We start from the raw sequence: 27744 nt of genomic DNA on the forward strand, positions 1-27744 counted from the left end.
AATAGCAGCATCTACATCATAGGATTGTCTTGAAGATCAAAATTGTGCATGTAACCCACCTGGGAGACAGTAGGTGCTAATAAATGGTGACACCAGTCATGCGTCATAGGAAAGTTGGCTTGCTCTACTGTCCAGGACGTTCCAGCCTAACATCAGACAAGCCCCTGCCTGGGTTTGAAAGTCCTTGGCAGACCTAACTCTTCAAAAGAAAGTTATTTGGGGAAGCCCAGATTCAGAGACTAGGGAGGCCCTAAGGGCTGTGTGTCTATAGCACAGTGACTCACCCTCTCTGAGCCTCTGTTCACTCCTCTATGAAGGGGGACCTCAGAGAACAGCAGTGAAGACAGAAGTGTGTGTGTGTGTGTGTGTTGCTTGCACATTATAAACGTATAAATGATGTGATGAGGCCTGACATCCTGCCCTCTGCCCACAGCAGCTGGAAAAACGCAGTCAGATGCTGCCTTTCAGACATACTTTTCCTTCCTCCTCCCCTCTTGCCTGCTTCTGGCAGACATGTGAGCCCAACAGACTTAATTCATAGCACATTATCAGCTTCAGTTGAGCTGATAATGCTTATTTTGTATTATCGTATTTTTTCCTTACTTTTTAAATGATTGTGCTTAGTCACTCAAGTCGTGTCCAACTCTTTGTGCCTCCATGAACATTAGCCCACCAGGCTTCTCTGTCCATGGGATTCTCCAGGCAAGAATACTGGAGTGGGTTGCCATTTCCTTCTCCATTTTAAATGGTTACAAATTGTCAATGTTTATTTTTACTCTTAACATTTACTTCACTTATTTTAAAATTTTCATTTTACTTAAACATCTTATTTTTATTAATTTTAATGTATTTAGTTTATTGAAGTGTAGTTGATTTACAATGTGGTGTTAGTTTCGGGTATACAGCAAAGTGATTCAGCTATATATATATATATTTTTTTTTTTTTTCAGATTCTTTTCCCTTATAGGCCATTACAAAGTACTAAGTGTAGGTCCCTGTGCTATCCACTAGATCTTTGTTGGTTGTCTGTTTTATATATAGTGCCTTAGCACTTTATAATTTACTGTCTTTGTTCTGGCCATCATCTTGTGGATAAAAAGCTAATAAACTGTGTTATTTGCATGATATCTAATTTGCTTATCATATCTCCTTAGATTAGTGAATTTAGGCAGTTATAAATAAATACTTTATATGAACTCCTTTTAAGTGTCTTTTGTGGATTTGTTCAGCTTGTCTAAAAAATGATTTTATTAGGGTTGTATCAAATGTTAATCTTTTTCCCAGGAAATGTCAAACTCAGATGAACAAACATGGTAAGAATTTCATATGGTGAACATTTTTGCAGAAACAATCTGATGCATTCTAAATGGTTGTTACTATCAAATGAAATTGCCCTCAAATTTTCTTGCAAGGGGTTAATGCAATTTATTTAAATTTACAAATTTATTTTTATTTTATTCTTACATTTTATTTGTCTAAGCTTTTTATTTTTCTCTTTTATTTTAAAATGCCTTTTTAGTTTAAATTTTTATTAGTTTAAGTTATGTTTTATTTTAAATCTTTTAATTTTACTTTTTGGGTTGTTAATTTCTTTTAAGATAATGTTATTGTGTTTTTATTTGCCCACTTTTTTATTGGGTTTCCTGAATTTTCTTCATCAGTTTATAGGTATGTGTGTGCTCAGTCGGTCAGTCGTGTCTGACTCTGTGACCCCATGGACTGTACTCCACCAGGCTCATCTGTCCATGGAATTTTCCAGGCAAGAATACTGGAGTGAGTTGCCATTTCCTACTCCAGGGAATCTGCCTAACCTAGGGATCGAACCCATGTCTTCTGCATCTCCTGCATAGGCAAAACAAATTCTTTACCAGTGTGCCATCTGGGAAGCCATCAGTTTATAAGACTTCCTTGTATTACCTACATATTAATCTCCTGTTGATTTTCACATGGAAGGTATCTTTCTTTAATCTGTTATCCCAACTGCTAACTTTGTATATACTTTGGAGAGTAGACATTGTTACTTATAATACTGCTCAAGAAAGGGTTTGAAGGTTTTTTTGGTAGGAGTGGAGTTTTTCTATCTTATGGTCTGGGCTGTTTGATCTTACAAAATTTCCTCGTAGAAAGGTCTCATGAGAAGGGTGTGAGTTCCCAACTCTGTCTTTTGAGCAGATCACCCTTCCTATGAGCGATTCTTCCTTGACAAGTGTTTTCAGTCCTGATGCAGCGGCCCTAGGGCCTTCCCTGAGGATACTCCTGGAACTCTCAAATGCAGGTGACTCTTCTCTGTCCACCTTCATTCCTGGTTGTCCCTGGGTCACTGCATTTCAGCCGGCACACATCTATTAAACCCTTGCTGTCAGCCAGACTCTGTCCTTGACTGATGAAGGTGGCAGGCCCAACAGAGTGAATAGGAGAAGTATCAGCTGGATACACCAGCCCCGGGTCAGGGGGAGTTGGCTTGATATTTTCCCCACGAGTGGAGCGTCCCACCAATGGCTGACATTCTGCCAGGGCTGCTTTCTCTGAATGGTTTCAATTCTTGGACCATCTTATTCTCATGCATCAATAATCCTCCCTCCAGCCCCCTCCCTGTTAAAGGAAAAAGAAAGAAACTGGCACTCAGGACATTTGTGAGTAATGCAGACTTGAAGATTGACGGTCTGGGGATGCTGCTAAGGCCTCCATCTGCAGTGCAGGTGGTCTCAGGCATAAGACCACTGAGTCATTCCTGCGACCTCCTCTCCTCCTCCTGTCTGACCCTGCACCACACAGCTCCGGGCCCCTCTCTGTGGGCCTTGGGCTCTAGGATGTGTGACTTTCAGTGGCACTTTTCTACCTTTGGAGAGCCACCAGGCGTGAGACAGAAGGAAGGGGCTGACAGGCCATCAGGGAGGTACAGCTCCCAGCAGTTAGGAGCTAGGGCTCTGGTTTGCATCCCACTTGACTCTTTGCTGTGAGTACTTGGGTGAACCGCTTTACCTTTCTAAGCCTCAGTTTTCAGTCTGTGAAAGTGGGTAAATATAGCCCAGCTTTGCAAGGCTGTGATGGGTTTGCAGTGATTTAACAGAAGGACCTGATGGCACAGGGTCCTGCATGCTGTAGATATTCAGCAGGCATCGGCCTGGCTCTGCCCCTCTGCAGACCTGGTCCTTCAGAGGGTCTATAGGAGCTCATAGAGATCAGCATCTCTGGCTGTGGCTGTTTGTCTTGGTTCTAGCTGTTACTCCTGCCTTTAAATGGATAAGAAGGATTACAATCCCCATTTTGCAGATGAGAAAACTGAGACCAGCTAACAGTGGGTGTGGAATTTCCCAGCCCTGCAAGCCTAGGTCCCTCCAACTGACTGGGTTTTGGTGTGGTGGAGACAGTACCCCAGGACCATGAGAGGTTTCCTAGACAAAGCCTCTGTCACCTTCTTCCGTTCAGCTCCTCTCTGCTGGCATCATACCAGTTTTGAGCACCTACTGTGTGCCAGGAAATTTGTGTGCATTAATTACCCATAACCTCAGGAGTTAGGACCCATTTTACAGAAGAGGAAAGTAGGATCCATATAGGTGAGGCCACGTGCCCAGGTTTCCACAGCCCCCATCCATCTGGGTTGGAAGCCGAGCTGGGGCTCTGAAGCCAGAGCTCTTATTCACTGTGCCAGGAATTGCTGAGCTGAACCCAGGGCAGCAACGAGGATAAAGCTGACTCCCATTTGGTGAGTCCTTGGCATATGAACCGGGCATGCTGCTAGGTGCTCTGTAGGTTATTACTGCCCTTCATCCTCCAGACAACCCTTTGATAGCATCATTTTCATTTTGCAGCTGAGATGTGAGGCTCAGAGAAGTGAGAGGGACCCCCCAGGGTCAAGGTTGCAGAGCTGGGATTCAAACTCAGATGTATATGACCTGGATTCCTGCCTGCCTCATGCTGCCTCCCCTCATCTCCTACTTCCTGAGCTGGGCAGTTGGTCTGGGGGCCTGGGCTGGCAGATGCCTTTTCTGTGTTTCTCACCTTTGAGAATGACCCGGGGAGCCATCCAGACAGGGCCTCAGGTTTCAGCCCAGCTTGGAGGTGGCGGGTATGCAGCAGGTGTAGGGAGCAACTGAACAGCAAGATGTGAGTGAGGCTTTGTCCCAGTGGCCTGTGAATGTCAAGAGGCCACCGCAGGTCATGGAAGCACGACCAGAGCCAATGAAGTGAAGGAGCAGAAGGGATTCAGGCTCCTCTGGAGGAGGCTGCAGACTAGATACCGTCATGGGATTCTCAGATCAGGTCTCTTTAGAGCTGAGGACGGGGAGCTGACTGCAGCTCACACCAGCTACCTGCTGCACCATGAACTAGACTGCTTACCTTTTAATTCTCATAATTACCGTTGAGCAAGACTTGTCCATCTGCTGCTCACAGCCAATAGCCTGGTCCAGAACCCTCCAGATGACCACAGGCCTCCAACTTGGGCTCCCAGCTCCCACTGCTACCCCTTCCCATCCATTCTGCTCAGCCCCAAAGGGACCTCTTGAGATGCAGGCTCTTGTTGGCCTGCACCCTGCAGGATCTTCCCGTCTTGCTTCCAGGAAAGCCCAGAACTAGCCTTTTCTGAGCCCAGCACCTCAATCTGGGCTGATCTGCCTTTTTGACCAGTCTCTGTGTTCTGGCCTCACTGCCCTCTTCCATGCTAAGCCCCTGGACCTTTGTACCTGCTGGTCCCTCTGCCAGGAATACGTTCCTTGTATGTCTCAGTGAGTCCTGTCTTGTGGCCGGACCCTCCTCTCCTCTGCTCACTCTTTCCTTTCATTCACTTCCTGTCACTGTCTCAGATGACCTCTCTTTCTCCTTTAGAATGCAGACTCCATGAGGAGGGCTGTCTTGTCTTCTGATGGATCCCCAGTGCCTACAACACTTCTTGGCTCGTAGTAGGTCCTTGATACATATTTGTGGAAAGAACAGGCTTTCTAGTGAGTGGATGATTGCCTCTAGCTTACAGTGAGCAAACCGAGGTCCAGTAACAGGCCCAAGGAATGAAGTATGGAACTGGGATCTAAAGGCAGGTTTCTTGGCTTCCCTAGTGGCTCAGATGGTAAAGAATCTACCTGCACTGTGGGAGCCCTGGGTTTGATCCCTGGGTTAGGAAGATTCCCTGGGGAAGGAAATGGGTACCCACTCCAGTATTCTTGCCTGGAGAATTCCATGGACTGGAGAGCCTTGGCAGACTACAATCCATGGGGTCGCAAAGAGTCGGACATGACTTGAGCGACTGACACTTTCACTTTTCCTTTCCCATAAAATAAGAAGTGATAACAGCACCTGCCTTCTTGCTTTTTAAAATGAGGTCTGGAAGCCAGCGCCATCAGCATCCCTGGGGAGCTTTGTCGAAAAGCAGACTCTCAGGCCTCACCTCAGACCTTTAGCATCAACATCTACACTTGAACCCAAGACCCCTGGGCACTTTGTATGCTCAATAGTTTAGGAAGCCCTGGCTGACTTCACAGAGTGGTTATTTTAAAATCACATGAGTTCATACATATATGACACCAGGTGAACCACCGTTAAGTGTTAAACCAACAGTACACATCGAGGAGTGGAAGTGCCTCTGTTTTAAATAAGCAGGCCCAGGTGATTCTTTTTTTTTTTAATTTTCAATAAGCATAATAAATATCTTCAAAGAGATAGGCTATTTGGTAGTAACTGACGAAATAACCACTTCCCAGGTAGCTCAGTAATAAAGAATCCACCTGCAATGCAGGAGACATAAGAGGTGCGGGGTTCAATCCCTGGGTCAGAAAGATCCCCCGAAGAAAGAAATGGCAACCCACTCCAGCATTCCTGCCTGGAGAACTCCATGGACAGAGGAACCTGGTGGGCTACAGTCCATGGGGGGGGTCACAAAGAGTCGGACACGACTGAGCGACTGAGCACACATGCAGTAAAATAAGCAGTTATCTTTAAAAGACTAATTGGAGATACAGGGTCTAAGAGGAAAATGCATACAGCCCCAGGGGATTCTGATGTGGATTTGGTTCTAAGGCTCACCACTGGCTGGGAAACAGCAGATGTGTGTGTGAGCCCTGGCTCCACTACCAGCCTCCATCTCCCCACCTCCCCAGCCAGTGGAAACCAATGTCTAAGAAGGATTCAAGCAGGAGCTGGGGCAGGGTACTTACCCACTCCTCCAAGTCCAGGTGGTAGCAAGAGAATCACTCAGAGAGTGCCTGGAGGGGACCTGAAGGACAGGGAAACAGTCATTTGGCCCCCTGATTGAACACATAGGTACTGATCTGCTCCATGTCATGGAGAAAAGGGGAGATGAGCACGGGATGAAGGGAGATTGAATGAGATGCAGAAGGGCAGGGTCAGTCTTGGGACAGCCTATACTGCCACTGTCTGGCTAATTTCCTGTCTCTATCAAGGTCAAATGAACATTGAAGGAGACTAGCCTTAGCACAGCACAGGAAACTGAGCAAGGCCTTAGCAAGGGGACCTGTTACTCTGTGTGGAGGATTAAAGGAGGCATTGGGATACACTGGCGGTGGGAAGGCAGTGTGGCCTTGAGGTGAGGCCTTCAGGTTCTGCAGTCACACTGCCTGTGTTGGACTATCCAGTCAGATACCTCTTAGTAAGTCACTTACCTCTTAATAAGTGACCTCGAGCAAGCAGCAGCATTGCTCTGGACCTCAGTTTCCTCTTCCGAAGTGGATACGATCATTGTACCTAATGAACCATGCAGCGTCTCTACATGGAGGGGGTAGCAGCTATAAAAAAGGACAAGGCAGTGATGTGCAGGATTCGCCAGGATACTTTAAGTGAGCAAAGCAAGATGCTGAAGAGTCTGTGCAGAGCACTGTGGTTTATCCTTGCCCTCTTGGAGCTCACCTTTCAGTGGTGGGAAAGAGATAACAAAAACTCACACCAACCCCTCACATATCAGATGGAGATAAGTGCCAAAGAAGAACAAAGCAGGGTGAGACAGGGATCTGCAATGGGTGTGACTTCAGGCAGGTGGTCAGGGACGTCTCATCTGGAAGAACATTCCAGTAGAGACCCCAAGGGGGTGAGCCCTGTGGATGAATGTAGGGAGGGCATTCCAGGCAGAGGGAATGGCAAGCGAGTGCAAAGACCCTGAGTTGGGAGTGGTCTTGGCATGTTTGAGGGACAGCAAGGAGGAGGCCAGCATGGCTGGAGCAGGGCAAGTGGCGATTGGGAGGGAATGTAATTGGCATTGGTGTAGACTGATTTTTGATAGATTGTCTATGGGGTAACACAAGGAGAAGAGGCAGGGTGACTCCAAGATGTCTGACCACAACTGGAGTAGCCACTGACCCATATGGACAGGAAGGGCAGTTTGGGGTGGGCAGAGGGAGGAAAGTATTGAAAGTTTCCATTTTGGATGTGTGCCTATTATACTATATTCTGAGGGTTCTACCCGTTAAACCCTTGGTGTCGTGTATTGACACTGTAGCAAGGATTTGCTCTCTGCTTCTTACCCAAGCTCCCTCCCTGCCACCAACTTATATACAGTGAGTCCCCTACATACAAACAAGTTCTGTTCTCAGAGTGCATTCTTAAGTCCAATTTGTTTGTAATTCCAACAAATTAGCCAAGGTACCCAACTAACAATTCACTATATAGTACTGTACTATAGCAGTTTTATTATCCTTTTCACACAGCTAATACATAAAAACAAACACACACACACACAAAAAAAAACCATTTTTAATCTTCCAGTACAGTTCCTTGAAAAGCACAGTAGTGCAGTACTACATCTGGCACACAGGGGCTGGCATCAAGTGAAGAGGCAAGAAAATTACTGACTGGAAGAGGGAGGGGAGCTGGGAGATGGTGGAGCTGAAGGGTCATCAGCCATAGGAGGTAGGGGCAAGCTGCAGTTTCACTCACGCCTGACGCTGATGGCACAGGTTCTGGTTCATTGCTGGATTCAATCCTCTTGCCCCTCTTGAAAAACTGATCCAGTGACATCTGGATAGTAGCTTTTTCTCTCATCATAGATGACATGGTAGCACTGAATTGCATTCTGAACGGCTGCTGCAAACTTCACGGACCTTTCTGCATTCAGGTCCTGTTTCTCAAAAACGAACAATCTTCTCAAATAAAGAACATCCCCTTGCCATCTCCTGCATTGTGAGCCTCTTCAGCTCTTCAGTTACTTCTTCTTCCCCTTGTCTCTCTTCATCCTTTCTCTGGATACACTGGCATCTTTGAAAGTTCACAGCCTGAAGGTTCGTATGTAGGGGATTTCCTGTACTGTCATAAACTCACCTTTATTAGGAAACCTTTCTTCTGACACAAACCAGTCCTGTCCCACATCTGCCTCTCCAGAAAACCATCCCTGATGAACTACAGTCTGAACCCAGCTCCTGGCTGCCTGGGTCCTTCATTTAGCTCTGAGCTCTGCTGGGCAGACATCATCAGCTTTCTTCGCAATATATGAACCAAGTTCCTCCAACTAGACTGCAGCTTCCCTGAGAACAGCTTTTGAGAACTTTTATTAAGCCATCATTTATTCATTCATTTAAGAAATAGCAGGCACCTGCAGCCTGGTAGGCTACAGTCCATGGGGTCGCTAAGAGTCGGACACAACTGAGCGACTTCACTTTCATGTTTCACTTTCATGCATTGGAGAAGGAGATGGCAACCCACTCCAGTATTCTTGCCTGGAGAATCCCAGGGACAAAGGAGCCTGTTGGGCTGCCGTCTATGGGGTCGCACAGAATCGGACACGACTGATGCGACTTAGCAGCAGCAGCAGTGTGCAAGACTGGAAATTTGAAGGAGAATGAGCCAAGCTGAACTCCCAGCTCTCAAGGGAGCCCCTTGGGGTGCTTCCCATGCACCTCCCATCAATCAAGTGCTAAAACAGTGCTCATTTGTCTGCCATGAGCTTGCTAAGTACTCAGCATGGATGAGCTCACAAGTGCTGGGAGGTGGTTGCTACTATTGTCCACATTTTGCAAAAGTGGAGACTCGGGTTCAGAATAGTGAAGCCACTTGCCTAAGATCACACAGCCAGAAAATGGGCGTTTGTCATGCTGGAAGCTGAGACAGTGTCCCCACACCCGCCCACCCCGGTCTCCCCAATCAGGAGTCATTGCTAGGGCCCATGCCTTGCAGGGGATGGTGAAATCTGCTCCCAAGGCAGGAATGTGCCTGGGGGTCCTCTGAGCCAGCCTCCAGTGGCAAAGACTGCCTCCCATATGTGGCGATCTGAGCAGGCAGATGGGAGCCCAGATGTTGTTTATTTCCTCTGGTCATCGGTGACATGCATCTTCCGCTGCCAGGCGGGGATAGGAGAATGCGCCGTCCAGCACTCTGTGTGGGGGTCCCACACACACACATGGTTCTGGATCCTTCTCAAGGGCCTGGCCCTCCTCAGGTTGCCCTACCTTGGGATAGGCTATGGTGGTCTCTTTTTCTTCTTCTCCATCCTCCTCTCCCCCAGTGAGTCCTTCAGGACAGCTGTGTTAAATCCTGTAGTCCACCACGACACACACTGTTCTCATGCAACACACACTTCCCTGGGCACACCCCAAATGTGAAGAAACTCTACCTCAAAAATGTTGACATCAAGTTAAAAGTTCTGCGCTGATTGCCAAAGCAAGTCTGAGATCACAAACACCAATGGAGGCATGGCAGGTGGTGATAGCAACGTTACTGAGACCCTCGTTAACTGTCAGGCCTGCTCAGGTCCTCAGGGTTCTCTCAGGTTGGTCAGTGTGATCCCTATTTTACAGGTGGGAAAATTGAAGCACAGGGCAGCTAAGGCACTAGTTCAAGGGGACGTGAACAAGGATAAAGGGCAGAGCTGCTTGAATGCAAGCAGTGTGGATCTAAACCCTGCTCCACTTTAAAGTTGGAACCTGTTAGCAGTGTAGATTCTCAAGCCCTACCCAGACTTAATGAATCAGCAACTGAGGGGAAGGCTCAGCAATCAGTGATTTAACCAGCCCTCCAGGTGAATCTGATGCATGCCCAAGTTTGGGAACCCCTACTCTGCATTGCCTTCTAATGTGAATGAATGAAGCAGCTGTAAGATACATGGATGATAATACATGGCGCCCAAGAATGATAATACATGGCAGTTGACCTTTGCCCTCAGTGTCAGGGATAATAACAGGGAGTGGTGGGGACCTTGGCAAACCGGAGAGCATAGGCCCTGTCTGTGGAATTCCAGCCAAGCATTGCCCTGCGGGAATGCAGGTCCGGTGTGTGGGCAAGTATTCATAACTTTTCCAGCTTCTTATGTGAAATCTGATTTTTTAACTGTTAGTGAATTCGTTTTTTGGGTTTTTTTTTAAGTGTATAGCTGAAGTTCTTGGCTTGGGTATTGAGGATTTGTCAATTTCAGGCTCATTGTGGGCTGCCAAGAGATGGGCCTGCCTGAGAGACCAGGTAATTTTCAGGATCCTAGATGTTACCCTGTGCCTCTGACCCCCTCAGGGAAAGGTGGGCAGGAGGCATGATAATGCAGAGATGACTCTGAATCCACTCATATCCCTAAATGAAAAAAATATAGTGATCACATGCAAACACTGAACCATTGACTCCCATCAAAACAAGGGGCTTGCGGTCATTCTCAGGACGTGGGTGACCCTGAGATTGGGAACCCTCTTTTCAAAGAACACAGATCATTCCCTGATCCCAACAGAAAGAATAAACTGCCCTCCACCTGAGATCAAAGCTGTCTCCTCTTTCTCTGCCTGAGCCCTTCACCATCCCAAGGGTGAACCGCTCTATGCTAAGACTTTTCCATGTATTATACCGTCTGCTTTCATCACATCTGCAAGTTAAGTCCCACCCCCTTTCACAGCTAGAATGACTGACGCCCAGAGAGTTGAAGTACTTTTCCCGTGATCACTGCCACATTTCGTAACCATTGAGTCCCTAGCACTGGACCTCACAGAGAGTAGAGGCTCACTAGCTATCTGTTGAATGAATGGTTGGATGGATGGATGGATTACTGAACCTTGGTCTAATGCACGTGCTCAGAGTTGTTATAAGCCTGCATCCCTTAGTAAACTACCAGCCCCAGTGTGATAAAAAGCACACTGTCATTCTCCATAGGATGGACATCCAAGTCTCAACTTATCCCCCTGGCTGCTTGAGGAAAGACAAAGTGACTCCAATGTCATTTCAAGCCCCTCTGGATGCTGGAACAACACAAGATCATCCTTTCAGGGCCATTGGTACTTTGACTGCGGGAGGATGGTCTTGATGAAGGGAAATACTTACTAAGAGAAATCACATGGGGTGTCATCCCCTGTGATGCACCAAGAAAACTCAGGGAGGTTGCAATCAGAGCTCAAATACTGATACTTCAAAGAGAAATGTGCCTCAGAGGGGAGAGAGGGCAGCGATGAAGGCCAGCATCCAGTTGAGGTACAGAAGGAGCCAGGGGTTTTCAAAGCATGTGCCCTAGAACCCCAGGGCCCCTTAGTGTGCCGTGTGGTCAGGCTGAGCCGGCAGAGCTTCAGGCCCTCAGCCTTGCTAAAGCCGAGCTGCTCCACCATGACCCGTTGGGCTCCACTTTCCTGGTGACCTAGAGCATTCTGATTGTAATTTGACATGAGGAGAGCTACCTCATGTTAACTAGTGACTTTCTTTGGGACTATGGAGTGAGCCAAGACTTCAGGGACTAGAAATTGGACTTAGAAGATGCTCAGAAACTCTGACCATCCGGGCCCCATGAAGTTTTTTCCCCTCTCTCTGTCTCTCTCTGCATCTAATTTATTTCTGTGTGTGTGTGTGTGTGTGCTTCTGTGTAGTCAGGAGTCTTTGTCTGCAAGAGACAGAAAACCATACTCAAAATGGTTTTAGAAGAGAAGAGACTTTATGGACCCTCCCAGGAATAGATCAGATGCACAGGCAATCTCTTGTGTGGCCTCCATTCTTGGGACCCTCTCCCCTCATGCGTTGTCCACCAACTCTGGTCTACATCTTTTCAAATCAAATAGAGTGTAAACACACACACACACACACAATCCTAAGACTAGCTTCCATCGAAACACCTGCCTGTGTCTGGACCAATCACTGTAGTCAAGGGGACCAGATGCTGATTGCTCAAGCCCACGTTAGCTGCATCTGGACAGAGGTGGTACCACATGAACCTCAAAGTCAGAGATGGGCCTTTACTAGAAAAGAGTGTTAGTGCCCACCAAAGCTTCTCACACTTGTACACTGGAACAGGCCACCCTGCCCTCCTGCAAATGTCCTTAGGTCAAGAGGCCATCCTAAACCATGGTCTGTCCACCCACAGTCAAAATTCTCTAGAGAGATGGTCTAATGGTCCCAGCCTGGATGACTTGTCAGGCCTTGGTATACAGCCTGTCCACCACTGGCTAGGGAACAGGGTCAAGCTGTACAAACATAGCTTCCAGGTCTGGTTCTCATGGAAAGACGATTGTGAGCAAGAAAAGACACACACACAATGCCAATTATGTCTATTTTGATCTTGTTTAAATGTACATTCCTGGGCCTAGAGGCTTTACAAGCCTCCCCGGAGATTCTTATGCATAGTCAAGTTGAGGAGCCATCAAGTCTGGATCTTTCTAAAGCAACATTGTACAAACTGTAGCTGTCATCACTTATTATTCATAAAATTAGCACTCAAGTCTCTACATCTGTAACCATGGGAAAATGGGAGGAACAGCATTGCCCTTTCTAATGAGTTATAGTCAACTACCGCACAATTGCACTCATCTCACATGCTAGTAAAGTCATGCTCAAAATTCTCCAAGCCAGGCTTCAGCAGTACATGAACCATGAGCTTCCAGATGTTCAAGCTGGTTTTAGAAAAGGCACAGGAACCAGAGATCAAATTGCCAACATCCGCTGGATCATTGAAAAAGCAAGAGAGTTCCAGAATAACATCTATTTCTGCTTTATTGACAATGCCAAAGCCTTTGACTGTGTGGATCACATGAAACTGTGGAAAATTCTGAAAGAGATGGGAATACCAGACCACCTGATCTGCCTCTTGAGAAACCTATATGCAGGTCAGGAAGCAACAGTTAGAACCGGACGTGGAACAACAGACTGGTTCCAAATAGGAAAAGGAGTACATCAAGGCTGTATATGATCACCCTGCTTATTTAACTTATATGCAGAGTACATCATGAGAAATGCTGGACTGGAAGAAGCACAAGCTGGAATCAAGACTGCCAGAAAAAATATCAATGACCTCAGATATGCAGATGACACCACCCTTATGGCAGTAAGTGAAGAGGAACTAAAAAGCCTCTTGATGAAAGTGAAAGAGGAGAGTGAAAAAGTTGGCTTAAAGCTCAACATTCAGAAAACGAAGATCATGGCATCTGGTCCCATCACTTCATGGGAAATAAGATGGGGAAACAGTGTCAGACTATTTTTGGGGGCTCCAAAATCACTGCAGATGGTGGTGGTGATTGCAGCCATGAAATTAAAAGACACTTACTCCCTAGAAGGAAAGTTATGACCAACCTAGATAGCATATTGAAAAGCAGAGACATTACTTTGCCAACAAAGGTCCGTCTAGTCAAGGCTATGGTTTTTCCAGTGGTCATGTGTGGATGTGAGAGTTGGACTGTGAAGAAAGCTGAGTGCCGAAGAATTGATGCTTTTGAACTGTGGTGTTGGAGAAGACTCTTGAGAGTCCCTTGGACTGCAAGGAGATCCAACCAGTCCATTCTAAAGGAGATCAGTCCTGGGTGTTATTTGGAAGGACTGATGCTGAAGCTGAAACTCCAGTACTTTGGCCACCTCATGCGAAGAGTTGACTCATTGGAAAAGACTCTGATGCTGGGAGGGATTGGGGGCAGGAGGAGAAGGGGGTGACAGAGGATGAGATGGCTGGATGGCATCACTGACTCGATGGACGTGAGTCTGGGTGAACTCCGGGAGTTGGTGATAGACAGGGAGGCCTGGCACGCTGCGATTCATGGGGTCGCAAGGGGTTGGACACAACTGAGCGACTGAACTGAAGTCCCTCCCAGCATCAGAGTCTTTTCCAGTGAGTCAACTCTTCACATGAGGTGGCCAAAGTACTGGAGTTTCCGCTTCAACATTAGTCCTTCCAAAGAATATTCTGGACTCATCTCCTATGAGTATAGAGATGTGATGAAAGCCGGAGTGAGGCCGTCAGATTCAAAAAGTCAGGGGTGTCATTACAACAGCAAGGCACTAGAGGGCACCCTACCAACTGCTGGGATCAGGGATGCAGCAAGAGGCAGAGCCAACAGCTCTTCAAAGAGCTGGTGATGAATGATGGTAGTTGAGATCCATCACCTGTCCACACACATGCATGCATGCACACACACTGACAACCCTCCCAGGTCAGGGGTGAGTCCTTGTTGGGTTGTTTTTTCTGCAGCATGTTGAAATCTCACTCTACAAATACTGCAGTAGCTCTAATTGGAATTTCTTGGCTATTTGGCTGCCTGAGCTTGGGGAAGGCTCCACCTTCTCTGGCTTCTGGGTCCCCAGTGAAGCTGCAGGGGTTGGGATGCGTGATCCCTAAACTCTTCCGAGAGACAACAGTTAGTAGTGGTTTTGCTTTGCACCATCTGCGTTGCTATTACAGTCATTTTGTGGGCTGCAACCCTCCCAACCAGGCTGTAAGGTCCCAGAACAGCAGGGCCACGTGTTGCTCATGCCTGCAGCCCCAGGCTCTGCCTGACACAGAGGAGGCCCTGAGCAAGTGTGCTGAGTGGCAGTGTGGTGCTGACCGACGTGGGTCCCTGCACCACTGACTCTGGGGGATGCTGGGTGTGTCATTTCACCTCTTCGAGCCTCTGTTTCTTCAGTTGCAAAATGGGCAGTACCACCCACGCCCGTGTCAGGCTGTCTCCGACCACAAACTCAGTTTTCAGGAAATACCCTTCTGCTTCTCTGTCATTGAACATAATTTCTAATCTGAGTCCTATTCTGCCAGGCGGCAGAGATCACCTCAAACCAATAGAGGCTCTCTTTGCCCTTTGTGGGTGGGGTCACATCTCAGGGCCAGTGGGCTTACATAGTGCCAAGGTAACTAGTTTATTAAACAAGCTGAACTTGGTGAGGTATAAACACGCAACAGTTTCATGTTTCCCTAATCTCCACCTCTATCAAGCTGCCTGGCCCTTTCCTGTCCCTTAATGACACCTGGTGACTTCCTGACTCTCCCCAGCTCCCACCTACCACCAATGGTCTACCATACTGCCTCTTGCTGGGGCGCCTGCCAGAAACCAGCCTTCTTGGGTGAGGCTTCTTGAGCCTGACTACTCCTGGGGAGACTTGCTGCTGAGAACCCCTCATGCTGGCCATAAAGAATGTACAATTTCTTCTGCTGCCTCCCTTCCCTCTCCTGGTCTCTTTTCTGTGCTCAAAGCAGGGTTGGAAGGAGCAGAGCCACAAAAGCCAACATCCAACTGGGATGTGAGGTGCTGGTCACCCCCTTTTGCAGGCAACAGTCTCTGTGAGGGGTACCCTTGCATCTCCTCTCACTTGGTTTGGGGGTTTGGGAAGTGAGGGGAAGCCACAGCAACCCCCTCTTCCCCAGTTGACAGCTCCTAACTCTCCTGAGTCCTCCTGTCTTGGTATCAGCATGATCAGAGGTAGTCGGATGGCAGAGACTCCCTGTAAGCCCTGGAGGAGCTTTCTTTCTAGGGTATTTCTCACCTTTTTCTCCCCAGCTTTGGTTGCCACTTCTGGAACAAAAAGTTCCTTCCCTTTACTTGCTGTACTTGAGGATGTTGGGAGCCCTTGATAATGGCGTCAGTGAGGAATGGGGTATTGTTCACAAAGGCAGCAAGGAGACGAGGGTCTTCTCCCACCCCCTCATGCATGTGCACCACAAACACACTCAAAAATACACACTGTATTAGTGAAGATTAAATATGTCAGTGAGTGACTGAACTTTTAATCTTATTTCTCCAACATCTTTAACACATGATGCAAAACAGATGCTTGCGCTCCAGCCCTCGTGTTCACATTCCACCCAACAGGAAGGATCAGGGGATGACAAAGGGCATGCCCCTGCCCTTTAAGCTTTCTAGAAGTTGCACACACACTGCTTTACCTTATAACCTACTAGCCAGGTTTTGGTCACATGACCAAAGTCACATGATCTAGTTGCATCGGAAGTGCAGTCATCTAAATGGCCACGTGCTCAATTACTGTTCTATCCCAATGAGACAGTCTGAGCTGCTGACACATGTGGTTTCACTCTCTCTCTCTCCCTTTCCCCACCCTCCACCCTGGTCTGGCTGGCAGTGGGCACTGGTCCGGGGGGCAACTGCACAGGCTGTGTTATCTGCTCAGAGGAGAATGGCTGCTCAACCTGCCAGCAGAGGCTCTTCCTGTTCATCCGTCGGGAGGGTATCCGCCAGTACGGCAAGTGTGTGCACGACTGTCCCCCCGGCTACTTCGGCGTCCGCGGCCAGGAAGTCAACAGGTGCAAAAGTATGTGGCCCCTCCCTTATCTTATGCTAGCACTGCGCTCCTGCGCACTCCTGGTCCACAACCCACCGCTCAACACAACAACCCCTAGGGAAGCAGTGTATGCCTGAGCCCAGACTCAGATATATGCTTGCTTTCAGGCTGGCTCTGAAGCCCTAAGCAAGTCAGTGCCCTCTCTGAGCTCAACACTAACAATAGGGAACTTCCACCTCTACACTAGTTTGCTCTGTGGCCTTTGGCATGCTACTCACTCTCCCTAGGCCTAGCTCAATGGGAAAAGGAGTCCTAACTCCTAACTTTGGTTTTCACTGTGAGCTGGGCAAATCATGACCATCTTTGAGCTTTGGTGGAAATGGAGTAGGGAGTCCTCACTCCCAGCCCAGATTCACTGTGTGACTTCAGGCAAGGTATTAGCTCTCTCTGAGCCTCAGCTCAAATGATAAAGAGAATCAATATAATCATGTTATCTACCTTGGACATGACACCTGCCCCCCTGAGCCTCAGTTCAAATGAGAAAAGGAGTTCTGAAATGCAGCCCCATTTGTGGACAAGTCTGGGTTTCAAATGAGATGTTAGTCACTCAATTGTGTCCAACTCTTTGTGACCCCATGGATTGTAGCCCGCCAGGTTCCTCTGTCCATAGAATTTTCCAGGCAAGAAAACTGGAGTGGGTTGCCATTCCCTTCTCCAGAGACACACTGAATCCGGACCCCAGTACTACAGAGCTTGGGTCACTCAGAGGCCCTCCCCAGTCCTGGGCAGCCCCAGAGGGTCCCCTCCCCAGGCAGCTCCCCTCACCAGGGCTGGTCCTGGCTGTATTACAGAATGCGGAGCCACGTGTGAAAGCTGCTTCAGCCAGGACTTCTGCATCCAGTGCAAGAGGCGGTTTTACCTGTACAAGGGAAAGTGTCTGCCCACCTGCCCGCCAGGCACTGCGGCCCAGCAGAGCACACGGGAGTGCCGGGGTGAGTGGGGGCATCCTCGCCCTGCCCTGTCCCCTCCCTCCCTGGAGCAGGGGCTGGTGAGGGGTATCAGGAGACCTGGAAGAAACCGTAGCAGAATGTCACATGATGATGGGAAACCCAACGCCGTGTCAGGGACACATAGGAACCCTTCAATACACTAGACCCATCATAGGCACTATTGTGATGATTACTATTACTACCAACATCTACATCATTATTATTGCCAAGGGCGGCTGCAGAGCACAGAAGGAGAGTATTGATTTTGGAATAAGACCTGGGTTCAAATGCTATCTCTAAAAATCATCCATTAGTGAACTTGAGCAAGTCAGTTAAGCTCTGTGTCCTTCGGTTTCTCCAAATGTTAAGACAATTACAATAGAACATAAAATCTACTTCATGGGAGAGGGTTGTTGTAAGGGCTAAATTAATACACTTTAAAGTACTTAATGCAGTAGCTGGCACAGTAAGCGCTCAATATATGTCATTATTATTACCTGTCATATTAGTTATCATGACTGCTGTTTTCCCCCTACTCCTTTCAGATTCCTGTGTGAGCACCGCTTCTGTGATCTGTCCTTTTATGAGGCTGTTCTCCAGCGTTCTCACCTGAATCACATATCTCTGCCCACACAGTCTCTCTGGGCTCATGTTCACGGTCATTCCAAACACGGATGGCTCCTAACTCACTCTCCTCAGCTTCATTTTCTCACGGGCAGCAGACTCACATCCTCACCTGCCCTGTGGGTGCCTTCTTCCCTCCCTGCCCATCCCCAGCCTGGTGCTTCCTATGGGCTTCCTCCATCAATGACCTGCTCCACCAGCCACAGGCTGGCCATCCTGGAAGCATGGGCATCACTGTAGACTCTTGCCTGTCATCCTATATCCAATCCAATCTCGTTCATCCACTCAGGAAATATTTGCTAGAGCATCTTCTATGCTCCAGGCTCTTTCCAAGTTACTGAGGACATATTAGTGAACAAAATAGACAAAGTTTCTGCCCTTGTAGACATGACATTTTACAGGAGAGACGGAAAACGCACAAGAATAAATACAGATGTTAAGTGGTTAGAAAAAAAAAAAAAAAAACAACTTTGGGGGAAATGAAGCAGAATAAAGCTCCCAAACTTGCCCCAGCCTTCCTTTCCCTTTTCCCCGCTCTACACCCAAACATCCCTTTCTCTCCCCACTCTCTGCCCATTGCTAGGATCTTGGCCACAGCCTCTTGCCCATATGCCTGCTTCCAGTCTCACTGTCTGCAGCCCACACTGTCTCTCATTCCAGAAGCCAGAGCGATGATCTGAGAATGACAATCTGATCAGGTTTCTCTTCTGCTCAAGGCCCCTCAGTGGCTCCCATTGTTCCCCAGGCTGTGGGCAATGTGGTCACCAGCTGCCACCTCTCCAGCCCTATCAGGTTTTTCCTCCCCCTTTTGAGCCTGTGCTCCAGCTTCCCCATGGAGGGCAGAGTCATCTGGGGATTTTCTTTGGGGTATTTCTTTCAACTATGGGCTTTTCTGGTGGCTCATATGGTAAAGAATCTGCCTGCAATGCAGAAGACCCAGGTTCAATCCCTGGGTCAAGAAGATACCCTGGAGCAGGGAATAACAACCCACTCCAGTATCCTTGCCTGGAGAATCCCATGGACAGAGGAACCTGGCGGGCTACAGTCATGGGGTCAACAAAGAGACATGACTGAGCAACTTAGCACTTTCACTTTCATTTCTTTCAACTGGAGCACTTGTCCTTCCTGCCCCTCCCTGAATCTGGCTGACCTCCCCATGCCCACTTCAAGACTCAGATCAGGAGTCTTCTCCTCTAGGAAGCCCACCAGGTGGCTCAGGATGGGGCCCCCTGGTCTCCTACTGCTGCCGGGGCTTCCCCAGGTCTGTACAAGCACCCTGCCCTTCCAGCCCCTCTGCTGTGGATGGTGAGCTCTGGGAGGCAGACCCGGGGCTGTGCCTTCCCTGCCTTACCTGGGCACCCCGCACAGCAGGGCGCACATGGCAGATACTCAGTCTGTGCTTCCCAGATGAATGTGTCTGTGAAGGACCGTAGTTCCAGGGTCTGGAGACCTGGTTACTGGGCCCTGCTGGATTGTAAACACCTGCTGTTCTGCTGCGCAAGCACTTTTCCCTAGTTGTTGTTCAGTCACTCAGTCGTGTCTGACTCTTTTCTGACCCCATGGACTGCAGCACCCCAGGCTTCCCTGTCCTTTACCATCTCCTGGAGCTTGCCCAAACTCTGTCCATTGAGTCAGTGATGCCATCCAACCATCTCATCTTCTGTCGCCCCCTTCTTCTCCTCCCCTCCATCTTTCCCAGCATCCAGGTCTTTTCCAATGAGTTGGCTCTTCACATAAGATGGCCAAAGGATTGGAGCTTCAGCTTACCCCTTACCTGCTCTAGGCCTCCGTGTCCTAATCTGCAAAGTGGAGGTATTAAGAGCTGCCCTATTCTCTGCCTACTTTTCCAGGACTCTTAAAAGAACCAAATGTGAAAGAATACTATATATTAAAAAAAAATTACTCCCTACGTTTTCTGTCCATGACCTCATTTTGCTGTTGTCCATGACAACAGCACAGCGTAACTCCCACCTCCTAGCGCTTGTCAGAAGCACATGATCAGGTTCAGAAACCAGGTCTTGGCCCTGAGGGCCTCCCAGCCAACCTTGCTGCCTGTCTCCTGTCCCTCCCATCCTGAACCTCCCCTCTGCCCCTCACTACAGCATCCTCGTGCCCCACACAGGATGGCCAGGACTCCAGGGTTGTGCACACCTACCTGGGATGCACTTCTTTCCGCTGCCACCTGATAAGTCTGCTCTTCCTCTGGCTCCTATGTCACCTCCACAGGGAAGCCTTCCCCTTTAAAGCCACACAGTCGGTCACTTAGGCTTTCTGTCCGCCGCAGCCTGTGTTTGCATTAGTAGCGCTCTTATCCCAGGATCTCATAAGTAGCTGTTTAAACGTTCCCCTTTGGCTCCTTAATGGTAGCCTGAGACTCTAACACATGGAGATGGTGTCTTCAGGGAGCTAAACCCCTCAGACCCTGCACTTGATCTGAGGGACACTCACTGTCAACTTACCCCATCCATCTGTCTGTCTCCCCCTCCCACCCTCAGAGGAGTGTGAGCTGAGCCCCTGGGGCAGCTGGAGCCCTTGTACACACAACGGGAAGACCTGCGGCTCGGCCTGGGGCCTGGAGACCCGCATGCGGGAGGCCGGCCGGGCCGGGCGGGAGGAGGCAGCCACCTGCCAGGTGCTGTCTGAGTCAAGGAAATGCCCCATCCGGAGGCCCTGCCCAGGAGGTGAGCACCAGGGTTGGCACGGTGGGCAACAGGCAGGGCGTAGTGACTGAAGGACCCAGACCCCACAAAGCGTCCCTGTAGGGCTGCCTGAGGGCTTCGCTAATGGCTCAGATGGTAAAGAATCTGCCTGCGATGCAGGAGACCTGGGTTCAATCCCTGGGTTGGAAAGACCGCCTGAAGGAGAGCATGGCAGCCATTCCAGTATTCTTGCCTGGAGAATCCCCATGGACAGAGGAGCCTGGTGAGCTACAGTCCATGGGGTCACAAAGAGTCGGAGGCAACTGAGTGACTCAGCACAGCACAGCACAAGGCTGCCCGAAGGCCCCACTAGCTACAGCTTCCTGTGTGTTGAGCATTGCCCTCCCCAGTGTCCACCTGCAATGGTCAGCCTCAGACCCCTTATGAAGATCAAGCTTGTCCTTTCCAGCAGGGGTTTGAGACCCCTTCAGACTGATACCTCCTATAATAAAGGACTTGGGACAACTGCTTGACACTCTGAAACAAAGTCATGGATAATGTGACCTATTTGCACTTGTCATTAAAAAAGAAAAATCAGTATAGGACCTAGCTGGGCTCCCCAGGTGGCACTAGTGGTAAAGAACGTGCCTGCCAATGCAGGAGAGGTAAGAGATGAGAGTTTGATCCCTGGGTCGGGAAGATCCCCTGGAGGAGGGCATGGCAACCCACTCCAGTATTCTTGCCTGAAGAATCCCACAGACAGAGGAGCCTGGTGGGCTATGATCCATAGGGTCACAAAGAGTCGGACACAGCTGAAGGGACTTAGCATGCACCCATGCCTAGTGCCTAACTATAAGGAGAAACAAATTTCATTATGGCCGTGCTTGGGTCCAACACACCAGAGAGTACTGACTGAAGTAACATTACAGTGAAGGCGGTAGCCGTCCACAGTCAGGGCCTCAGGCACCACCGTGTTGTCATCAGAGATGCAGTTTCCCAAATGGTGACCAGTTCTCTGTAAAGTTCAACAGAGCTGTCTCACCTCCTGATTGACAGCACACTGGTGGCCCTAGACTAGTCAGCAAGGGGACAAGTGTTCCACAGCACTTGGCATTCATTCACACACGAGACAAGAGTTTGGCTCTGAGCGAGCTGATTCCTCACTATGTGAAGCTAGGGCAGCCGTTAGGGAACTGGATGGGATGAGCCTTCTTCCGGGGGAACTGTCCCACACACGGTGGGCAGCTGGGGACAGGGGATGAGTTTGAGATGGGACCAGAGAAACGAAGAGACCCCAGACCTGGGGAAGCAACCAGTAGCTCCTGTAGAAGAGTGTGGGGCTAGTGATGCAAGAAGATGGCCTGGATGTGCAGACACTTTTAATCAGAAATTTAGGGCTGTCCTTGGTCCCACCAGATTCCCTGATAGCTCAGTTGGTAAAGAATCAGCCTGCAGTGCTGGAGACCCCAGTTCGATTCCTGGGTCGGGAAGATCCGCTGGAGAAGGGATAGTATTCTTGGGCTTCCCTGGTGGCTCAGCTGGTAAAGAAACCACCTGCAATGCAGGAGACCTGGGTTCAGTCCCTGGGTTAGAAAGATCCCCTGGAGAAGGGAAAAGCTACCCACTCCAGTATTCTAGCCTGGAGAATTCCATGGACTGTATAGTCCATGGGGTAGCAAAGAGTCGGACACGACTGAGCAACTTTCACTTTTTTGCTCCCACCCATGCCTCCATCTTCTTGCTTGTTGATAATCGCTCACAACAGGAAGAGCATTCCAGGCAGAAGGCAGAGCCAGAGCGAAGGTGTGGCAGTGGCATGAACCTGCCAGTGACCAGGATGGTATGAGCAAGGGCGGGGGTTGGGGGACAGGCCACAGAGATGATGTGGTCTTTTGCTCCAGGTGAGCTGGGAGTCACTCAAAAGTAATGCCCAGAACTCCAGCCCAGGCTGTGCCTCTGAGTAAGTGAGGGCCCTCCTGGGCCTCAGTGGCCTCATCTGAGAAATGGGACTTGATTGTGTGTTTGTGTTAGACACTCACGCCAGCTCCGTGGGGGGTGGGGGGCACAGCGGGGTCAGGATTCCCCGGCAGGTCTGGGGTTTGCATCCACTCCCCACGGTGGGAGAGCCAGTGGGTACAGACCCCGGTGACGGCGTCATATGGGGCATCCAGGCTGCCCTTGCCTCCCGGATATCCTGGAGGTGAGATACACAGGGCACCTGGAGCCACAGCTGGCAACAGCAGGAGCATCAGCCAGGTGCTGCTGTCACTGTTGTTTGATGGCAGAGCTGGGCCGGGAGCTAAGTGGGGAGGTTGGTGCTGAGACCCCGGTGAAAGGTGTTGCGTCTCCAGCAAAGAGCCGGGTAAAACTCGCAATGAGTGCACGTGGGCGGGTCCTGTCCCGCCCCCAACCCCAACGGCCCTCGGCCCTCAAAGCCACCCTAGCTCTTGACAAAGGGGGCTCCACGTGGACTTCGAGCCCTAAATGAGGCAGATGCCCAGCATGGGTGGTGCCCCACAAGTCAGTGCCCTCTTCAGCCTCTAAGGAATTGAGTGTCTGGTTTAGGGTACGTGATGCTGCCGTCCCAACTCTCAAAAGGAGTGGTTGTCAGGTCAGCACCGCTGTGTCATTCCGAGCCTGCTTCGGGGAGTGCGGGTACCCCTCATCTGTCAGGATGGCCTCAGCAGCAACACTCTGTGCTCTTGTTGCAGAGAGAAACCCCAATCGGAAGAAGGGCCAGAGAGAGCGGCGCCCGCGCAAGGACCGGAAGCTGGAAGGCAGAGGGGACGGGAGGCCCCGGCCAGCGCCCACCTAGGAGCCCAACCTGCAGCCAGGGCCTTGGCCAATTCAAGAGTTCTCTCTCGCCCCTTCACTCTCTAGCTGTTCCCCCTCCTCTCCCTTCCCTGTTCTCTTTTTCTCACTCACATCTCCTCTCTCTTTTCTCCTGCATTTCCTACATTTCTGCCACCTCGGTTTTCCCCTCCTTCCTACCCTTCCTTTCTCCTTTTTCTTGCTTTCCTTTTATCTTTTCCTTTCCTCCTATTTTTCTTCACTGTGTCCCCACAACCACCATGCACATGCTAAGACAGAGACCAACTCCTGTGCACCCCGCCCCCCCCAACTCCTCACTCTCTATTCCTCCTTAAAGAAAGCACACCTCTTTTTCTAGGTCTTTCCCTGACCCTCCTCAGCCCCATTGCAGAGAAGGTGTTTCTAAGAGCGGGGCCCAGGCCACAGCCAGGCAGGCTGCTTAAGTCCTGAGAGCCCTACTTCCACTCCAGAGGAGACTCTGGAACCCTGAGCTATGGGTGCCTCCAGCTCCAGCCCATCCCTAGAGGCATCTCCACAGCCCCCAGCCTCCCTGGGAAGCCCCTGGAAGAGGCTCTGCGGGCTTCTGGATACCCCAGCTCGCCATGGAAGAGCCGTGACAGGGCCTCTGGCCAGACAGCCAGCCTTGTGCCGAGTCCACCCTTCTGGAAGCTGCCTGCTGCACGCATCAGTGCTCCCTCAGCACCCTCCCTCTCAAGGTGCCCTGGCCCCTGCTTCCCGAGCCGCTGGTCACCTATGTCCTGCATCTCAGCTCATCCCAGAAGAGGCCATGCAGGCTGAAAGGAACTTCGAGATTCTCCAGGCCACTCCATTCCCTCCAGCTCTTCCTGCTTGTTGTATCTCTGGGAGGCTGAGGCTGAGAAGGGACTTGGCCAAGGTCACCCAGGGATCCCATGGGCTGTGCCTTCCACTTGCTCACCTGCTCAGCACACCCACAGCTGCAAGGAAGCCTTGGGAGCCTTGGGGAGGTGAGGAAGGAAGTTGTCGGGTCAGGAGTAAGGGAGGATTCCCCTCCTCACCCACCTCACCCCTGACACCCCAGCCTGTGGCTCGCCCTCCAACCACCAGCCAAGGCCATACACCAGCAGGAAGAGCAAGACAAGGCACCTCCTCACTGCCTGTCACTCCACCATCAAGTGCCTCCCATTTCCTTTGCTCTCCTAACTCCCCAGAAAGTGCTGCTTCCTGCATTGGCATTGCCAGCAGCCAAGAACAAGGAGCGCATGAGACCCCAGGGCCCCAGGGTGGCCTGGAAATGGGGGTGTCAGCAGGCCGGAGGAGAGGCTGAAGGTGATGAAGAAGGACAGCCCCACCCAGAGACAGCGCCCATCCTCAGGCTCCCCTCCACCTGACACAGGCAATCCCCTATCACTGCCTCCAGCAGACTCTGGGGGCCGTGTCCCCCAAGGCCTCACTCTTTGTCTCCCTGAGGTCAGCGAGAGCCCCTCATCTGGCCAGACCACTAGCTTCTCTTCTGCAAAAGTTAGTGCCTCTGAAATGCTCTGTTGTTGTTTCAAGACCCCACTTTTTTTTTTTTTAATAAAGGGAAAAGAAATTCACAGATGCTTCTTGGGCATCAAGTGGTGTTGCAAAATCAAGATCCTGATGAATTTGGAGTAATCGAACCTAAACCATGTAGGGTAGTTTTCTCCGGAATGCCCGGGGGCCAGAGGACCAGGGTGTGTAAGGGACTGGGTGGGGAATGGGCCCTCAGCCCCTCCAGGCCTCTCACGAGAAGGGGGCTCAGCCAGAGGCAGACGAGAGCTGTGCTCCCCTGCTCCCGTACCTCTCAGCCCCAAGATTACAGGAGAGGCCCCAGGAACCCATCTGTGCCCGTGTGACACGTCTAGAGGGTCAGGGACACCTAGGAGGTGTGACAGTTCCCCAGAGCTGTCTAAACTCCCTGGGCTGCTGTTGGCAGGGGGTGGGGAGCGGTTAGTGCTGGGAGGCACAAGTCCAAGTCTCAGCTTGTCACCGGCAATTGGTGAGGTCAAGGCCAAATCATTTCCTCATTCTGGGCCTCAATACCCCCTTTTGATGGATGAAGAGGAGGCATAACTGGGTTAAATCCATTGCCTAACCTGGGGGAGGGGTCTTCCCAGGTGGCCCAGTGGTAAAGAATCCACCTGCCAAGCCGGAGACGCAGCTTCCATCCCTGGGTGGAGAAGATTCCCTAGGGTAGGATATGGCAACCCACTCCAGCATTCTTGCCTGGAAAATCCTAGGGACAGAGGAGCCTGGTGGGCTACGGTCCCTGGGGTCGCAAAGAGTCGGGTATGACTGAAGTGACTAAAGAGCAACAACAAAAGCCTAGATGGCCTAACAGCATTTTCTGGTGCTTCCTAAAAATTCAGATTTCAGGGCCCTGTCCCAGACTTAACTAACTGTGAACAAATTTAGGAGCAGACAGTGAGAGCAAATTGACTACGCCAAAGCCTTTGACCGTGGGGATCACAACAAATGGTGGAAAACTCTTAAAGAGATGGGAATATCAGACCACCTGCCTCCTGAGAAATCTGTGTGCAGGTCAAGAAGCAACAGTCAGAACTGGACACAAAACAACAGACTGGGTTCCAAATTGGGAAAGAAGTACGTCAAGGCTGTATACTGTCACTCTACTTATTTAACTTATATGCAGAGTACATCATGCAAAATGCCAGGCTGGTTGAAGCACAAGCTGGAATCAGATTGCCAGGAGAAATATCAATAACCTCAGATATGCAAATGACACCACCCTTGTAGCAGAAAGCAAAGAACTAAAGAGCCTCTTGATGAAAGTGAAAGAGGAGAGTGAAAAAGTTGGCTTAAAACTCAGCATTCAGAAAACTAAGATCATGGCATCTGGTCCCATCACTTCATGGCAAATGGATGGGAAACAATGAAAACAGTGAGAGATTTTATTTTCTTGGGCTCCAAAATCACTACAGATGGTGACTGCAGCCATGAAATTAAAAGACACTTGCTCCTTGAAAGAAAAGCTATGACCAACCTAGACAGCATATTAAAAAGCAGAGACATTACTTTGCCAACAAAGATCTGTTTAGTCAAAGCTATGGTTTTTCCAGTAGTTATGTATGAATGTGAGAGTTGGACTATAAAGAAAGCTGAGTGCCAAAGAATTGATGCTTTTGAACTGTGGTGTTGGAGAAGACTCTTGAGAGTCCCTTAGACTGCAAGGAGATTCAACCAGTCAATCCTAAAGGAAATCAGTCCTGAATATTCATTGGAAGGACTGATGCTGAAGCTGAAGCTCCAATACTTTAGCCACCTGAAGCGAAGAGCTGACTCATTGGAAAAGACCCTGATGCTGGGAAAGATTGAAGACAGGAGGAGAAGGGGACGACAGAAGATGAGATGGTTGGATGGCATCACTGACTCAATGCACGTGAGTTTGAGTTAGCTCCAGGAGTTGGTGATGGAGAGGGAAGCCTAACGTGCTGCAGTCCAAGGGGTCACAAAGAGTCGGATATGACTGAGCGACTGAACTGAACTGAAGTGAGAGCAACATTCATCCCAAGACCAGACTGGGGGCGAGGGACGCTGACTTCCAGTCCCAGGTTACTAGGTCTAAAGTTGAGTTGACTGCACTTCTGATTCTGATCTCAAGATGTAATCTGATTCTACAGAGTTGATATTCTACATGGAGTTTTCTGATAAGCATCAAATTCTAGGATTTTGAATGTTCTAAATTCCAAGACATGAAGACAGGAATGGAAAGTTCCAGTCCTGCTATCCCCTGACTATATTCTTTGCCTCAGAGAACCTGGTTCTCTGCCCCACCCAACTGGGGGCTATAGACAAGGTTTTTTTTTCTAAACATTTTCAAGTTAGGAGATGAAGTTTCTTCAGGGCCTAAACCCCTCCCAAAACCTTTGGATCTCAGGCGGTTCATTGCCCCTCCACCCCAGCTCCTGCTGTTGTTCAGTCACTGTCATCTCCAACTCTTTGCGACACCATGGACTGCAGCATGCCAGGCTTCCCTGTCCCTCACTATCTCCCAGAGTTGGCTCAAACTCATGTCCATTGTGGCCCTGATGTCATCCAACCATCTCATCTTCTGTCGCCCCCTTCTCCTCCTGCCCTCAATCTTTCCCAGCATCAGGGTCTTTTCCAGTGACTCGGCTCTTCACATCAGGTGGCTAAAGTATTGGAGCTTCTTCAGCATCAGTCCTCCCAGTGAATATTCAGGGTTGATTTCTTTTAGGATTGACTGGTTTGGTCTTCTTGCAGTTCAAGGGACTCTCAAGAGTCTTCTCCAGCACCACAATTTGAAAGCT

General features: G+C 49.7%; 1 protein-coding gene across 2 annotated transcripts in view; it reads left to right on the forward strand.

The window, feature by feature from the left end:
• RSPO4 (R-spondin 4) overlaps window positions 1-23627 on the forward strand; it is a 34613-nt gene extending 10986 nt beyond the window's left edge. Inside the window, exons 2-5 of one of the 2 annotated variants that reach the window (XM_055543199.1) lie at window positions 16228-16416; window positions 17238-17378; window positions 20495-20680; window positions 23350-23627. In XM_055543199.1, the coding sequence (XP_055399174.1) occupies window positions 16228-16416; window positions 17238-17378; window positions 20495-20680; window positions 23350-23453 (620 nt within the window). In that variant the 3' untranslated portion in view covers window positions 23454-23627. The remainder of the gene's footprint in view (window positions 1-16227; window positions 16417-17237; window positions 17379-20494; window positions 20681-23349) is intronic. The other variant, XM_055543200.1, reaches the window with a different exon arrangement.
• The last annotated feature ends 4117 nt before the right edge of the window (window positions 23628-27744 follow it).

Source organism: Bubalus kerabau, chromosome 13 (assembly GCF_029407905.1).
Source record: "Bubalus kerabau isolate K-KA32 ecotype Philippines breed swamp buffalo chromosome 13, PCC_UOA_SB_1v2, whole genome shotgun sequence".
Taxonomy (NCBI): domain Eukaryota; kingdom Metazoa; phylum Chordata; class Mammalia; order Artiodactyla; family Bovidae; genus Bubalus; species Bubalus kerabau.